Source organism: Ranitomeya variabilis, chromosome 4 (genome assembly GCF_051348905.1).
Source record: "Ranitomeya variabilis isolate aRanVar5 chromosome 4, aRanVar5.hap1, whole genome shotgun sequence".
In the NCBI taxonomy this organism is placed as follows: Eukaryota; Metazoa; Chordata; class Amphibia; order Anura; family Dendrobatidae; genus Ranitomeya; species Ranitomeya variabilis.
Genome location: NC_135235.1, coordinates 672,728,357 through 672,746,874, shown reverse-complemented (window position 1 = coordinate 672,746,874; position 18,518 = coordinate 672,728,357). Strand labels below are relative to the sequence as shown.

At 47.6% G+C, this 18,518-nt stretch overlaps 1 protein-coding gene across 1 annotated transcript in view; it reads right to left on the bottom strand.

Moving 5' to 3' along the window:
- The window catches only part of LOC143769291 (C3a anaphylatoxin chemotactic receptor-like), a 159,060-nt gene that overhangs the window by 96,396 nt on the left and 44,146 nt on the right, over nt 1–18,518 (bottom strand). The window contains exon 2 of the mRNA XM_077257801.1: nt 12,734–12,802. Coding sequence (XP_077113916.1) covers nt 12,734–12,789 — 56 coding nt within the window. The 5' untranslated portion in view covers nt 12,790–12,802. The remainder of the gene's footprint in view (nt 1–12,733; nt 12,803–18,518) is intronic.

Here is an 18,518-nt window from a genome sequence, read left to right as displayed (position 1 = left end):
GGCAACCCCAACTTGACACAGACATAGCTTTCCAATCCGACTGGATTATGGGCCTGCAGCCATGGCAAACCCAACACGACAACATCATGCGAATTATGTAACACAAGAAAGCGAATCACCTCCTGATGTGCAGGAGTCATGCACATGGTCACTTGAGTCCAGTACTGAGGTTTATTCTTGGCCAATGGCGTAGCATCAATTCCCTTTAGTGGGATAGGAAATTGCAAAGGCTCCAAGATAAAACCACAGCACCTGGCAAATGACAAATCCATCAAATTCAGGGCAGCGCCTGAATCCACAAAAGCCATAACTGAGTAGGATGACAAAGAGCAAATCAAAGTAACAGACAAAATGAATTTAGGCTGTACAGTTCCAATGGTGACTGATTTAGTGAACTTTTTTGTGCGCTTAGAACAATCTGATATAACATGAGCAGAATCACCACAGTAAAAGCACAACCCATTCTGACGTCTGTGATTTTGCCGTTCAATTCTGGTCAGAATCCTGTCACACTGCATAGACTCAGGCTTCTGCTCAGAAAATACCGCCAGATGGTGCACAGGTTTGCGCTCCCGCAAACGCCGATCAATCTGAATGGCCAAAGACATGGACTCATTCAGACCTGCAGGCGTGGGGAACCCCACCATCACATCCTTAAGGGCTTCAGAAAGACCCTTTCTGAAAATCGCTGCCAGGGCACACTCATTCCACTGAGTGAGCACAGACCATTTCCTAAACTTCTGACAGTAAACTTCAGCTTCATCCTGACCCTGAGAGAGAGCCAGCAAAACCTTTTCTGCTTGGTCTACCAGATTAGGTTCCTCATTAAGCAATCCAAGCGCCAGAAAAAATGCATCCACATTTAGCAATGCAGGATCTCCTGGCGCTAGGGAGAATGCCCAATCTTGAGGGTCACCACGCAACAAAGAAATAATAATTTTAACTTGCTGAACAGGATTACCAGAGGAACGAGGTCTCAGAGAAAGAAATAATTTGCAATTGTTTTTAAAGTTCAAAAACCTTGATCTATCACCAGAGAACAACTCAGGAATTGGTATCTTAGGCTCTGACATAGGACTGTGAATTACATAATCCTGAATGCCTTGCACCCTTGTAGTGAGATGATCCACACTAGAGGACAGACTCTGAATGTCCATGTCTGCAGCTGAATTCTGAACCACCCAAAGATTAAGGGGAGGAGAGAGGCTAGACACACTGCAGAGTGAAAAAAAATGAACTCAGGATTTCTCTTATCCCTCTTTTGCGATACATTAACTCTTTTTGGGCCTGCTGTACTGTTATGATCCTGGTGGTTAGGATCACAAAACTGACCAGATGGGTAAACCGGAATATTAGGACGAGCTCTGGGGATGTGGGAAACTTTACTGACCGCAACCTGATCCTATCGACACACACTATAGGCAGCCGTGGAACGTTCCTAAAAATCCTAGACGTCTCTTCACAGCCTGAGAAACTAGCAACCCCTAGAGAGAAAGTAAAGCCTCACTTGCCTCAGAGAAATAACCCCAAAGTTTAGACAGCCCCCCACAAATAATAACGGTGAGGTAAGGAGAAAACACAAACGTAGTAATGAAAACAGGATTTAGCAAATGAGGCCCACTAACACTAAATAGACAGAAGATAGCAAGGGGTCTGTGCGGTCAGTATAAAATTCTATCAAAAACCATCCACGCAGAGAATGCAAGAACCCCCACACCGACTACGATATGAGGGGAGCAACTCTGCGCCCCAGAGCTTCCAGCAAGCGAGAAAATCACATATAAGCAAGCTGGACTAAACTCATCATATACTGAGAAATATTTTCAAAAGCATAATGAGCAAAAATGAACTAGAAAGACTTAGCTTCTCCAGAAGGAGACAGGACACAAGTGTAGTCCAGAGAGATAAGAACCAGTACTGAATACAACGACAGCAGGCAACCAGTAAAGGTCCAGGTGGCATTAAATAGGAGACCAGACTAGATGATTACAAGGCAGCTGAGCCCAGCTACCAACCAGCAGTAACGCTAAAAGCCACCAGAGGGAGCCCAAGAACAGAACTCACACAGTACCACTTGCGACCACAGGAGGGAGCCCGAGAACGGAATTCACAACACATTCCACAAGGTGCTGGAATCATTCTGTGCCGGTAATTAAATTATCACCTGTGCAATACAAGGAAATCCTGAAAACATGTCCTGTTGGCGGCCCTCGAGGAATGCAGTTTGACACCTCTGGTGTACAGGTAATACAGGGATCACCAGTGACATTATACACAGGAGCTCTGTATAGAGTACAAGTAATACAGTGATCACTGGTGACATTATACACAGGAGCTCTGTATAGGTAATATACTGATCACCAGTGACATTATATACAGGAGCTCGGTATAAAGTGTCAGTGTACAGGTAATACAGTGATCACCGGTGGCATTATACACAGGAGCTTTGTATAGTGCCTTGCGAAAGTATTCGGCTCCCTGGAACTTTTCAACCTTGTCCCACATATCATGCTTCTAAGATACCAAATATATTTGTAGTTGAATGCTGTATATAGAGTCAGTGTCCAGATAATATAGTGATCACCAGTGACATTATACACAGGAGCTCTGTATATAGTGTCAGTGTACAGGTAATACAGTGATCACCAGTGCAGTGACATTATACACAGGAGCTCTGTATATAGTGTAAGTGTACAGGTAATACAGTGATCACTGGTGACATTATACACATTAGCTCTGTATATAGTGTCAGTGTACAGGTCATACAGTGATCACCAGTGACATTATGCAGAGGAGCTCTGTATATAGTGTAAGTGTACATTTAATACAGTGATCACCAGTGACATTATACAGAGGAGCTCTGTATATAGTGTAAGCGCACAGGTAATATAGTGATCACCAGTGACATTATACAGAGGAGCTCTCAATATAGTGTAAGTGTACAGGTAATATAGTGATCACCAGTGACATTATACACAGGTGCTCTGTATAAGGTGTCAGTGTACAGGTAATACAGTGATCACTGGTGACATTATACTCAGGAACTCTGTGTATATATATATATATATATATATATATATATATATATATATATATATTTTTTTTTTTTATTTTATTTTTTTTTTTTTTTTTTTTTTCTCACATTTGGTATCTTTTACCAATGCAGATGATGCTAAATGAAAAAATGTATATATTTTTTATCTACAAATAAATATTTTTCATCTGATTAAATAGAAGTTGTGAGTGATGTGCTTTTTAACCACTGTAAATATTGATATTACATACTGTATTTTATGGTTGGATTCATTTGCTATATAGAAAAAAAGACCTTCGGCACTCAAAAATAGATCCACAGTAAATTTGACTTTGCAAAAGTATTTTATTCACACCATTCAGCCGGTTGAATGGTGTGAATAAAATACTTTTGCAAAGTCAAATTTACTGTGGATCTATTTTTGAGTGCCGAAGGTCTTTATTCTATATATCATAATTTTTTCCTTTGGGCACCCATCCCTTTAAGAGTGCACCACTCCTGACTGTTTGGATTCATTTGCTGTCATTTTCCTTGTATACATCTGCGGCGCCCCCACTGCCGCAGGGCCGAGGGGTACCCGGTACCGGGCCTCTGAGTCTCTGTTCTGGGGTTGTCACGGTGGCTAGGCCCGATCCGTGACCCTGCTGAGGGGCGCCCAAATAAAGGAATGACAGTTCGGTGTGTGGTGCAGGACGCAATTAATCACAAGGACACAGGGATGCAGTCTCTTTACCTCTTTACTGAAGGTCTCAGGGTCCTCAGTCCTGGGTACGGTTAACCGGGCTGCGCAAGTCCGGCCGGTCCAATGGCACCTCCAGAGTCCCCTTTGCAGGTGGAAATCTGTGCCTACCTGCTAGCGCTTGTGTGTTGTGGTCCTCCCCTGCTGTGCTTACGGGATAGTCCCCACAACTGTTGTGTCTGTTTCTCGTGTTCCCTCACAACTCGGTTCTGATGATGTTCTTCTTCTCCGTCCCTCCCTGATGCCTTGGTTGGGACGCACCCGTATGACGGATAGGCTCGGAGCTCTTCCGGGACCCTAGAGTCGCCCCTCTCCTAGTGTGCCCCCTATGTCTTCGTAGGTGATTTAGGTGAGACAGCCCGCCTGTAACTGACTGTCCTGCCGTAGGTTTGAAGTATTGCTTGGAGCTCTATACTTCCTCGGCGTTCCGGCCACCGGTTAATTGCGCCTCAGTAGGATGTTGCCTCAGTCTAACAGCACGACTCCTACTGGTATTTCTCCTTGTTGCGTTGATCTCGTTTCTCACTCAGCACAATAAATCTCGCTTCTTGTCCTTTCTTAGGGCACCGCCGCTATGAAGTGCAGGCACGGTCCCGTAACGTTCTCTCTCGTTGCCAGGCCTCTGTCAGGATCCTGTAAGGGTGGTGCTGTTATGCATAATAAGAAACACGCTGTCACTTTTAGAGGCTGCACCCCCCTTTGTCTATGTGATGGTATGTTCTGCAGTTCTCCCCTGCTCTTGTTTTGCTATGGACTGCTCAAGGCTGAGTGAAGAGGTGGAGCTATAGCAGCGTGCAGGAAGAAGTCTCCAGAGGGAAGATAGAAAGACTGTGTGTTGTGATCCGTCCTGTTTTGCAAGGAAGAGACTTTGGCTGCAGGAAAGAGTACACAGCTTGAGACGAACTGTGTTTGTCAGATAGACTTTCCCGTTTACAGCAAAGAGTGGCTGTTCTGCGCTGGTTGGTGAAGCCACGAAGATACTTGAAAGGGGACTTACAGTTTCCAGGAGCAAGGAGAAGACCACGCTTAGCAGAGCTGATAGGAATCCGTGCGCACCACCGTTGTGGACTTTTGGGGGCCCCCTGGGACTGGACCTGTGTCCCCAACATCACCGTGAGTCTGTTCCTGCCTGGTGCACCAGCTAGGGTCTAGTGCAGACTTCAGTAGTTAGAGCACGGTATCCGTGTGGCCTGCGTAGTAGAGGCCAGGGAGGATATATGCAGAGTAGCATTGAGATATATATGTTTTATTGTGTAAAGTTGCTGGTGAGATAGATTCTGAGTTTATGATTGTTGAAGCACTGTGCGGTTATATAGACAAGTTGACTCATGTGCATTATCTTTTGCTATTGTAAATCCGCTTTTGCATCTTCCATGTCCCCTCCATTCCCTGTCTCCCAATAAATCTATCCTTTGTTGATTGCACCTTGTCTTGTGTACAGTAGTCTCCTGCACCGTGGTGGTCCCCGGGCCATCGCTTCAAGTGGCGCTGCGAGCAGGGTACTGTCACTAAGATGGAGGCAGCAGACAGCAATGGCGGGAATGCTAACATTAATGGGGATGCTGTGGGCATTGGTGGAACCCCTGCAAGGACACTCCCTATGGGCACCATATTTAGTGTGCTCCCAAAATTTGACGGCAAGAATATGCCACTGTCCGACTGGGTGTCTCGGCTGCAATGCACCCTGAAGATTTATAACATAAGCCCAGTCCTTGAAGTGGATATTGCTTTAACTGCCCTAGAGGGGGAAGCCCGCAGAAATGTCTGCCTACAACCAGAACTCACCCGCAGTACCCTGAAGGAGCTAGTGAAGTTCCTGGAAGAGATCTACGGTGAGACCGCTAGCGCGGGACATCTTCGCGCCAAATTTTTCTCTAGGCTGCAGCGGGAAGAAGAAGGAATTTCTCAGTATGCAACAGTACTGCAAGAAGTGTTCGAAGAGGTGCAGAGAAAGGAGGCAGATGGACTTGGCGGCATGGGCTCTAAAGACCGGATACTCCGGGAGCAATTCATTCTGGGACTACACAGTACATCCTTGAGGAGAGCACTGTCAGAACGGGTCCGGGCAGACCCGGCCCTTACGTTTCGTCAAGTCCTGGCGGAAACAGTGGCCCGAAGTAAAGAAGAAAGCTATGCGTCTGGAGTGATGCGTGTCCAGAGCACCAATGCCAGAGGGGACCCAAACCATCAAGAAGTGCTGGTCCAGGTAGTGCAAGATTTGCAGCGGTCCCTTGTGAAGGTACAAGAGAAACTGACCCAGATGGAGCGGAGAGTGGGGGAACTACAAGAAACTGACCCACCATACTCATACAACCATTCTTCGGCCCGATCGACAAGGAATCAGTGGGAACAAGCCCCCTCCCATCAGACATCGGCGGCCCGAGGACAGGCTGGAAGTACCCCTCGGCGAGGGGGAGGCGTTCAATGCTGGGAGTGTAGAGGACGGGGGCACCTTGCCAGAGACTGTCGGAACTATACTCAAGGCCAGTGGAAGCCGCCGTTAAACTACCAACCCCCGCAGTAGTGCGGCACTCTGCGGGGGAGGCGAGAAGAGAGGCCGCTCCATATCATAACGAACACTTGATCGCTGGGAGCCCCATCCTACGTGCTGAATTTGAAGGAGTTCTGGTGGATTGCCTGGTAGATACCGGGTCACAAGTGACAACGATGCCAGAAGCATACTTCAAGCAGCATTTCCAGGACCTGGCCAAGCCAGAGAAAGAGACATTGATCCGGTTGTTTGCTGCCAACCAACAACCGATCCCGGTCACAGGGGTCGTGTGGATGAATATTCGAATCTGTGGCCAAGAAGTTGGGAGAAAAGGGATCTTGCTAGTCCCTGAGCCTATCAAGAAAGATGTGCCTGTAGTACTGGGAATGAATATCCTACGTGAACTCGATCAGATTATGTTTACCAAGCGGGGACCTGGATATTGGAAGAAGGCTACCCCACATAAGCCTACTCAAGAAGCCCTTCAACGACTGATCCGCGTCTGTGGGACGCAGAAGAGTGTGCCATCTTATCAGACGGTAGGGGTCATCCGGGCTCCTGGGAAAGAACCTGTAATCCTACCTCCCGAGCAAGAAACTATAGTGTACCTCCCAGTGGGGACTCACCGCAACCTTGATGGGTTGGAAGTGGTTGTTCAGCCTGTGGTAGGCGGAGGAGTGGATCAAGAAGTCATGATAGCTCGTACGATAGCTGTGGTCCAGCGAGGACATGTCCCCATAAGAGGTTTGAATGTGAGCCCCAGGGAGGTCGCCTTGCCACGAGGGACAGATCTGGCCCTGGTGTACCTGCATAAGGGTGAAGTGGTGAGTCAGAAGGAGATGTCTTTATCACCGAAAGAAGGCGTGGGGTGGGCCCTGGCAGTTGCTGCGGAAGACGAAGAGACACCATCCCCAGAGTGGAGTGGACGGGTCATCCTTGAGCAAATGGAAGTGGATGTGAAGGCTATGGGCCCTGAGCGTGTGCAAGCGATAGAAACTATGCTGTGGAAGAATCAGGCCGCATTCGCCCGTCATGCCGAAGATTTCGGCTGTACTGAAGCCATCACGCATGAGATCCCAACTGGGGAAGCTCGTCCAATTCGAGAACGATACCGGCAGATCCCGCCCAAAATGTACCAAGAGGTGAAAACATTACTGAGGCAGATGCTGGATTCAGGAGTGGTGCAGAGTAGTCAGAGCCCTTGGGCAGCCCCGGTGGTGCTCGTCAAGAAAAAGGACGGGACCATCCGGTTCTGTGTAGATTACAGAAAACTCAATGCCTGCACTGTTCGAGACTCGTATCCGTTGCCCCGCATCGAGGAATCCTTGACAGCGTTGGGGAAAGCCAAGTACTTCTCCACCCTGGACCTAGCAAGCGGATATTGGCAAGTAGCCGTGGCAGAGAAAGACAGAGAGAAAACTGCCTTCATTCTCCCTATGGGACTGTTCGAGTTTAACCGGATGCCCTTCGGGCTCTCCAATGCTCCAGGCACCTTTCAACGGCTGATGGAAAAGTGCTTGGGAGATTTAAATTTCGAGGCTACCCTGATCTATCTGGATGACATCATTGTGTTTTCGTCCTCTTTCGAAGACCACCTTGCCCGGCTTGGACAGGTACTCGGAAGATTGCGTGCTCATAACCTGAAGTTGAAGCCAAAGAAATGCCACCTCTTCAAGAGGGAGATCGAGTACCTGGGTCACATTGTGTCACAAGATGGAGTTCTACCCTCGCCAGAAAAAGTGGCTGCTATCCAGAAGTGGCCAGTCCCTCAAACAGTGAGAGAACTCCAGGCCTTCCTGGGACTCGCGGGTTACTACCGTCGGTTTGTTAAAGACTTCGCGAAGATGGCCGGTCCTCTCAATGAGTTGCTGAGGGGGACCGCTGGAGTGCCGAAGACCCAGCGCATCCCCTGGGCACAGGGACAACACGAGGCCTTCCAGGCTATAAAGAGTGCCCTTACTTCGGCCCCGATTTTGGCCTACGCAGACTTCGATCAACCGTTCCTGTTGTACACCGATGGTAGCCTACATGGACTCGGTGCCGTACTTTCTCAGATACAGGATGGACATGAGAGAGTCATCGGGTATGCTAGCAGGTCCCTGCGAGACAGCGAAAGAAACCCTCACAATTACAGCTCCTTCCGGTTAGAGCTCCTGGCTCTGGTGTGGGCCATGACAGAAAAGTTTGCAGGCTTCCTGACAGGTACAAAAATTCAAGTTCGAACAGACAATAATCCCCTGGCCCACCTTGAGAATGCTAAACTGGGGGCCTTAGAACAACGGTGGATGGCTCGCCTGGCCAAGTTCGACTTTACTATCCGCTATCGCTCTGCTACCGAAAACGCAAATGCGGATGGGCTGTCCAGAGTGCCTGTGGAGACTCCAGTGGGGGATCTTGATGAACAACTTGAAGAGGAGGAAACCCCAGACTTTAATAAGTTCAAGCCCCCGATGGTTGTGGCCCAGTCAAGAAGGGAGGCCTGTGCCTTACCTCGGTCCCTGGGAAGAACCAATGAAGAATGGGGACACGTTCAGGATGAAGACGAAGGGCTGAGACAGATGAAATGGTGGGTAACGCAAAAGCGGAAGCCTGGCAAACAAGAAAGAGATGATCTGGACTCTGAAATGAGGAGTGTGTTGCACCAGTGGGATAGACTGGAAGTGAGAGAGTCAGTACTATATCGTAAGAAGCAACAGCCAAAAGATATGGAAGTAAGGTGGCAAGTGGTCATCCCAGGAAGAATGGCTCAAGAAATAGCTAAAGAAGCCCATGAATTCGGAGCGCACTTTGGCTCCACAAAGACCTACCAATGGTTGCAGCGGCATGTCTATTGTCCTCGGTTGGAGCTTGTGGTGGAAGAGGTTTGCCGGCAGTGTCGAGTATGTGACCTCATTAAGAGTACTGAACAGAGGGCACCCGTTCAGACCATACAAACTAAGGAGCCATTGGAAGTCTTGATGATCGACTATCTCCTCGTGGGACACTCGGCCCGGGGGCTGCAATATTGTTTGGTGATGACCGATCATTTTTCTAAGTTCGCAGTAGTAACCCCGACTAGAGACCAGACTGCGGAATCGGCGGCGCGAGCCATCTGCCAAGACTTCATCCGGGTGTATGGGTGCCCAAAGCGCATCCACTCCGACCAAGGCGCGTGTTTCCAAGGCAAGGTGATGGAAGAATTGTATCGCATGTATGGCATCGAGCGGTCCCGGACCACCCCTTATCATCCTCAAGGCAATGGAGCTTGCGAACGCTTTAACAGAACCTTGCTTCAGATGCTGAGAACATTGGAAGAGGATAAGAAGGTGTGTTGGCCAGACTATCTGCCGGAATTGGTCTGGACCTACAACAATCGGGTCCACTCCACCACGGGTTACACCCCCTATCTACTGTTGTTTGGAAGAGCTGGACGAGAGATCATTGAGCTGAATCTGGAACAGCCAGAGGAGCTGATGGAGCGAAATGTCACCTCATGGGTGAAAGAGCATCGACAACGTTTGCAAACGATACGGCGGTTGGCGGGTCAGCAACTGCAAGAAAAAGAACATACGGCCCGCAAACCGACTCAAGAGTTACCGCTCCAACCTGGAGACCGAGTGTTGGTCAGAGAGAAACGCCCCAAGGGAAAACTAAGTGAGAGATGGGAAGTACAGCCGTACAAGGTTATCGAGAGAGTGTATGCTAACGGCCCTGTCTACAAGGTACAGATTGAGAATGGGGCATCCGCCCCTAGAGTACTTCACAGAAATATGCTGCGGCCTTGCCGGTCTGAGGTCTGTTCTACGCCATTGTCGCCTGAAGGAGCCACTCCACCTCCTGAACCTGTCATGCCTGATGGCCAAATCGATGAGGAGTGGTGGACCGTCCCTGACACAGTAGGGGGTCCTCAGCCGCCCAGAAACGGTAATCCCATGGATGTACCAGTACCGCCATGTGAGGATGAAACCAGACAAGAGCTCACAGTGTCCCCTGCAACAAGTGTTCCTCTGGAAGATAGTCAAGCCTTGCCTGACAGCCAAGAGCTTCGGAGATCCCAGAGGTCTAATGCAGGGGTTCCACCAGTCCGATATGTAGAACAGTGTGCTCTGTCTGTTTGTATACCTTTGTTGTCTCCTTCATTATACGTTTACCATGAAGCTGTGATGGCCGAGGACGACCATCATTAAGAAGGGAGGCATGTAAGGGTGGTGCTGTTATGCATAATAAGAAACACGCTGTCACTTTTAGAGGCTGCACCCCCCTTTGTCTATGTGATGGTATGTTCTGCAGTTCTCCCCTGCTCTTGTTTTGCTATGGACTGCTCAAGGCTGAGTGAAGAGGTGGAGCTATAGCAGCGTGCAGGAAGAAGTCTCCAGAGGGAAGATAGAAAGACTGTGTGTTGTGATCCGTCCTGTTTTGCAAGGAAGAGACTTTGGCTGCAGGAAAGAGTACACAGCTTGAGACGAACTGTGTTTGTCAGATAGACTTTCCCGTTTACAGCAAAGAGTGGCTGTTCTGCGCTGGTTGGTGAAGCCACGAAGATACTTGAAAGGGGACTTACAGTTTCCAGGAGCAAGGAGAAGACCACGCTTAGCAGAGCTGATAGGAATCCGTGCGCACCACCGTTGTGGACTTTTGGGGGCCCCCTGGGACTGGACCTGTGTCCCCAACATCACCGTGAGTCTGTTCCTGCCTGGTGCACCAGCTAGGGTCTAGTGCAGACTTCAGTAGTTAGAGCACGGTACCCGTGTGGCCTGCGTAGTAGAGGCCAGGGAGGATATATGCAGAGTAGCATTGAGATATATATGTTTTATTGTGTAAAGTTGCTGGTGAGATAGATTCTGAGTTTATGATTGTTGAAGCACTGTGCGGTTATATAGACAAGTTGACTCATGTGCATTAACTTTTGCTATTGTAAATCCGCTTTTGCATCTTCCATGTCCCCTCCATTCCCTGTCTCCCAATAAATCTATCCTTTGTTGATTGCACCTTGTCTTGTGTACAGTAGTCTCCTGCACCGTGGTGGTCCCCGGGCCATCGCTTCAATCCCACCCCTGACAGGGACCCTACCGAATCTTCCCCTGCAACACCCTCTGCCACAAGGTGTTGCCTGGTTCCAACCCAGTCAGCTTTCTTTCTAACTTCCTGCCTAACCCCCAGTTTTACCAAAGTGTGAGGAGTGGCCTAGTGAATAGTACCCTTAGCTCCCCCTGGAGGCCAGACTGTGAAATGTATTGGTGTATGTGATACCTGGTCAGATGAATTCCTTCAGTGCCATCAGACGTACCATAGCCCCCTTTAGTGGCGGAGCAACAGTACTGCAACGACCAGGACTCTGGGGCGCTGCACATCCTTGTGTTGACTGTATGTTATTTGTCTTATACAGTTATTATTATTATTATTTATTTATATAGCACGATTAATTCCATGGTGCTGTACATGTAAAAAGGGGTTACATACAGGGTTATAGATATTGTTAACAGTAAACAAATTTACAGTGACAGACTGGTACAAAGGGGAGAGGACCCTGTCCTTGCAGACTTACATTCTTCGGGTTATCTGAAGAAGGCCTATAGAAGACCAAAACATCTTATATGAGTGGGTTGCAATTAAATCAATTCTTAACATGTTATTTGAGAGCCAAGTTCTGTACATATTATATCCCGGATTGGGCTCCTACATGAGCACTGATCTACCAGGAGTGCCGTGCCCTAATTATTATGGCTATTTCCTGAATTACATCCGGCTCTGCGGTTTGGGGGTTTATTGCTGTCACTAATAAATGATTGCAGTGCGGTTCTCTATGTCCGGCTCTGGTCACACCTGTTATTATACAGGAGACACAGCTCAGAGACGAATCCTCTGCCCCACAGATACCACTGACCCCTGATGGGTGACACTGAGGGCAGAGGGGCTTGATGGGTTCTCCACAGTTTCCATCAATATGGGAGGAATAATCGCAGCAGGTAGAGCTGATTCATCCTCATGAATATGGATGTAATCGGGGCGGAGGCTCGGATATAGATGAGAATGGAGTCTGCACTGATGTCTCATGAGAAATACAGAAATCTATATATATAATTGTCTAAGGGTTTTTCCGTCTGTCTGTCTGTCTTTCTGTCTGTCTGTTTGTCTGTCCTGGAAATCCCGCGTCTCTGATTGGTCGAGGCCGCCAGGCCTCGACCAATCAGAGACGGGCACAGCATGGCGACGATGATGTCATAAAGGTTGCCTCGACCAATCAGCGACGGGCACAGTCTGCCGCGAATTCGCCTCGACCAATCAGCGACGGGCACAGTATCGACGTAGATGTCATAATGGTTGCCATGGCGGTGATGATGTCATAAAGGTTGCCTCGACCAATCAGCGACGGGCACAGTCTGCCGCGAATTCTGGAATCATCATTGTCCATATACTACAGGGACATGCATATTCTAGAATACCCGATGCGTTAGAATCGGGCCACAGTCTAGTAGGAATATAAACTTACAAGTCGTAGTCCAGAGTTGTATTAGATGTGGTCAGATCATCAGCGGCATCATCCATTCTGAGGATTCACCTAGAGTAAGAATAATATTAATACAACAGACTTATGTAAATTATGGTGTGCTACATGATGATGGAGTAGACTGGAGCTGCGCTGGAAATGGCAGATGACGGTGGCTGGTAACTATTGTAAGACACTCTCTCCATACACATTACTGATTGCTAGTGCAATGCGGCTCGGGGCGGTACTGCTGGTGAGTCACTCGTCTCCTCATCCTGCGCCCCAGTGCTCTACATTAACTTGTAGATCCTGGCTGAGTGTATGTACTCGTGTGTGTTGGCGTTGCGTCCGTGCAGGCCACCTGTATTCGGTGGAGTTGGCTGGCCAGGACCATAGGTTCCACAGTTCAATAAAGGAGACTTCCAAAAACAGTTTTTACTAAACGGTAACTTGGTAAGGGTTATATACAAGGGATAGCAGGTACCAAGTCTTATGGATGCTAGTGATGAGCGAATAGTGAAATATTCGGATTCGGGAAAATCAGCACAAATTATTTCTAATCTCCGTGTATTTGTTCCTAATAATGAATCAAATGCAAAGCAATGGGAAAGCCGAATATTTTTCTGCTGGACCCAACAAACAGGTCTGGGGGGCCTGAGTAAAAAGCTGAAAATGGATGGGAAAGAGCTAAAACTAAATGGGAACAGCATGGAGAAGATGTCTGCATGCCTTTCTGACTCACATATGGTATCTGGGAATAATGTTGTCAAACTATAGCGCCAGTTTTATGGATTTTTAAAAACTCCTACAAAACCAAACCAACATTTTTTAAAGGGAAAAATGCCAAGAAACATTATTTCCTTCATAATTACATGTATATAATGCAAAAAAATAAATAAAACAACACCAAAAAATATATATATATAGTAGAGACCAAAAGTTTGGACACACCTTCTCATTCAAAGATTTTTCTGTATTTTCATGACTATGAAAATTGTACATTCACAATGAAGGCATCAAAACTGTGAATTAACACATGTGGAATTATATACTTAACAAAAAAGTGTGAAACAACTGAAAATATGTCTTATATTCGAAGTTCTTCAAAGTAGCCACCTTTTGCTTTGATGACTGCTTTGCACACTCTTGGCATTTTCTTGATGAGCTTCAAGACGTAGTTACCGGAAATGGTCTTCCAACAGTCTTGAAGGAGTTCCCAGAGATGCTTAGCACTTGTTCGCCCTTTTGCTTCACTCTGCGGTCCAGCTCACCCCAAACCATCTCAATTGGGTTCAGGTCTGGTGACTGTGGAGGCCAGGTCATCTGGCGTAGCACCCCATCACTCTCCTTCTTGGTCATATAGCCCTTACACAGCCTGGAGGTGTGTTTGGGGTCATTGTCCTGTTGAAAAATAAATGATGGTCCAACTAAACGCAAACCGGATAGAATAGCATGCCGCTGCAAGATGCTGTTGTAGCCATGCTGATTCAGTATGCCTTCAATTTTGAATAAATCCCCAACAGTGTCACCAGCAAAGCACCCCCACACCATCACACCTCCTCCATGCTTCACGGTGGGAACCAGGCATGTAGAGTCCATCCGTTCACCTTTTCTGCGTCGCACAAAGACACGGTGGTTGGAACCAAAGATCTCAAATTTGGACTCATTAGATCAAAGCATATATTTCCACTGGTCTAATGTCCATTCCTTGTGTTCTTTAGCCCAAACAAGTCTCTTCTGCTTGTTGCCTGTCCTTAGCAGTGGTTTCCTAGCAGCTATTTTACCATGAAGGCCTGCTGCACAAGTCTCCTCTTAACAGTTGTTGTAGAGATGTGTAATGATCCTTAGTGGCTGAGGATCACAAATAGACCAGCAAGTGAACAAACTTAAAACTAGCTCTAGGGAGATGGTAACTGGACTGATCGCAAATCTGAACCTATCCAACACAACTAGAGGTAGCCGGTGAACGTGCCTAAAAAATTTCCTAGATGTCTCGAGCCAGCCTGAGGAACTAGCTACCCCTAAAGAGAAAGAAAGACCTCGCTTGCCTCCAGAGAAATAATCCCCAAATATATAGAAGCCCCCAACAAATATTAACGGTGAAGTAAGAGGAAGGCACATACGTAGGGATGAAATCAGATTTAGCAAAAGAGGCCCACTAGTACTAGAAAGCAGAAAATAGAGCAGGGGTCTATGCGATCAATAAAAAACCCTTACAAAATATCCATCCTGAGATTTCAAGAACCCACACACTGACTCACGGTGTGTGGGGAGAAACTCAGTCCACTAGAGCAACCAGCAAGCCAGGGAATCACATTTTAGCAAGCTGGACAAGAAAACATAATAAACACTGCTGATCAAAAAATGAGCAAACAAAACTTAGCTTGTCCTGGATGGACTGGGAGCAAGGTAGTCAGAAGGAACCTGAGTAGCACTGATTACATCGACAGCCGGCAACAAGTAGCAGTGAAACTGAGCTATATAGGAACCTCCCAGAGGATAACGAACCAGCTGATAGCCAGAGACCAGCAGGACAACCAACAAAGCCCCCAGGGGGAGCCCAAAGCAAAAGTCACACCATACCACCAGTGACCACAAGAGGGAGCCTGAAAACAGAGTTCACAACAGTACCCCCCCCCCTTGAGGAGGGGTCACCGAACCCTCATGAGAACCCCCAGGGCGATCAGGATGAGCCACATGGAAGGCAAGAACCAAATCGGCCGCATGAACATCAGAGGCGACAACCCAAGAATTATCCTCCTGACCATAGCCCTTCCACTTAACCAAATACTGGAGCCTCCGTCTAGAAATACGAGAATCCAAGATCTTCTCCACCACGTATTCCAATTCTCCCTCAACCAGCACCGGGGCAGGAGGCTCAACCGGAGGAACCACAGGCACCACATACCTCCGCAACAACGAGCGATGGAACACATTATGAATAGTAAATGATGCCGGGAGGTCCAGACGAAATGACACAGGGCCAAGGACTTCCAGAATCTTATAAGGACCGATAAACCGAGGCTTGAACTTAGGAGAGGAGACCTTCATAGGAACGAAGCGAGAAGACAACCACACCAAGTCCCCAACGCGAAGTCGGGGACCCACACGGCAACGGCGGTTGGCAAAGAGCTGAGCCTTCTCTTGTGACAGCTTCAAATTGTCCACCACATGATTCCAAATCTGATACAACCTATCAACCACAACATCCACTCCAGGACAGTCAGAAGGCTCCACCTGACCCGAGGAAAAACGAGGATGAAACCCCGAATTACAAAAAAAAGGAGAAACCAAAGTAGCAGAACTAGCCCGATTATTAAGGGCAAACTCGGCCAACGGCAAAAAAGTAACCCAGTCGTCCTGATCAGCAGAAACAAAACATCTTAAATAAGTCTCCAAGGTCTGATTAGTTCGCTCGGTTTGGCCATTCGTCTGAGGATGTAAGGCCGACGAAAAAGACAAATCAATGCCCAATTTAGCACAAAAGGTCCGCCAAAATCTAGACACAAACTGGGATCCTCTGTCAGAAACAATGTTCTCAGGAATCCCGTGCAAACTAACCACATTTTGAAAAAACAGTGGAACCAACTCGGAGGAGGAAGGCAACTTAGGCAAGGGCACCAAATGGACCATCTTAGAAAAACGATCACACACCACCCAGATGACAGACATTCTCTGAGAGACAGGGAGATCTGAAATAAAATCCATGGAAATGTGCGTCCAAGGCCTCTTCGGGACAGGCAAAGGTAACAGCAAACCACTGGCATGAGAACAGCAAGGCTTAGCCCGAGCACAAATTCCACAAGACTGCACAAAGGAACGCACATCCCGCGACAAGGAAGGCCATCAAAAAGACCTGGCCACCAAGTCTCTGGTACCAAATATTCCAGGATGGCCCGCCAACACCGAAGAATGAACCTCGGAGATGACTCTGTTGGTCCATCTATCCGGGACAAACAGTCTCTCCGGTGGACAGCGGTCAGGTCTATCCGCCTGAAACTCTTGCAGCACACGTCGCAAATCTGGGGAGATGGCAGATAAAATCACCCCTTCTCTAAGGACACCAGCCGGCTCTGAATCTCCAGGAGAGCCAGGCACAAAACTCCTAGAAAGAGCATCAGCCTTCACATTCTTCGAACCAGGCAGGTATGAGACCACAAAATCAAAACGAGAGAAAAACAACGACCAACGAGCCTGCTGGGATTCAGCCGCTTGGCCGACTCGAGATAAATCAAATTCTTGTGATCAGTCAAGACCACCACACGATGCTTAGCTCCCTCGAGCCAATGTCGCCACTCCTCAAATGCCCACTTCATAGCCAAAAGCTCCTGATTACCGACATCATAATTCCGCTCGGCAGGCGAAAACTTTCTTGAAAAGAAAGCACATGGCTTCATCACAGAGCCAACAGAGCTTCTCTGCGACAAAACAGCCCCCGTTCCAATCTCGGAAGCATCAACCTCCACCTGGAAGGGAAGTGAGACATCTGGCTGACATAAGACCGGAGCCGAAGAAAACCAACGCTTCAGCTCCCGAAAGGCCTCCACAGCCGCAGAGGACCAATTAGTAACATCAGAACCTTTCTTGGTCAAATCCGTCAAAGGCTTAACAACACCAGAAAAATTAGCTATGAAGCGACGGTAAAAATTAGCAAAACCCAAGAACTTCTGAAGACTCTTAACAGATGTAGGCTGCGTCCAGTCATGAATAGCCTGAACCTTGACTGGGTCCATCTCAATAGTAGAAGGAGAAAAAATGAAACCCAAAAAAGAAATCTTCTGGACTCCAAAAAGACATTTTGAGCCCTTCACAAATAAAGCATTGTTACGCAGGACCTGAAAGACCATCCTGACCTGCTTAACATGAGACTCCCAATCATCCGAAAAAAACAGAATATCATCCAGATACACAATCATAAATTTATCCAGATATTCACGGAAGATGTCGTGCATAAAGGACTGAAAGACTGAAGGAGCATTAGAAAGTCCAAAAGGCATCACCAAGTACTCAAAATGGCCTTCAGGCGTATTAAATGCAGTTTTCCATTCGTCACCCTGTTTTATACGCACAAGGTTATACGCACCACGAAGATCTATCTTGGTGAACCAACTAGACCCCTTAATGCGAGCGAACAAATCAGTTAACAATGGCAAAGGATACTGAAATTTGACTGTGATTTTATTCAAAAGGCGATAATCAATACAAGGTCTCAGGGAACCATCCTTCTTAGCCACAAAAAAGAATCCTGCACCAAGAGGGGATGAGGACGGGCGAATATGTCCCTTCTCCAAAGACTCCTTTATATAACTCCGCATGGCAGCATGTTCCGGCACAGATAAATTGAAAAGTCGTCCCTTAGGAAACTTACTACCAGGAATCAACTCTATAGCACAATCACAGTCCCTATGAGGAGGTAGAGAATTGAGTTTGGGCTCCTCAAATACATCCTGGTAGTCTGACAAAAACTTAGGGACTTCAGAAGGAGTGGACGAAGCAATTGACACCCCAGGAGCGTCACCATGAATTCCCTGACAACCCCAACTTGACACAGACATAGCTTTCCAATCCAGGACTGGATTATGAGTCTGAAACCATGGTAGACCCAACACGACAACATCATGCAAATTATGCAATACAAGAAAGCGAATCACCTCCTGATGAACAGGAGTCATGCACATGGTCACTTGTGTCCAGTACTGAGGTCTATTCGAAGCCAATGGCGTAGAATCAATTCCCCTTAGTGGAATAGGGAATTTTAAAGGCTCCAAATCAAAACCACAGCGCCTGG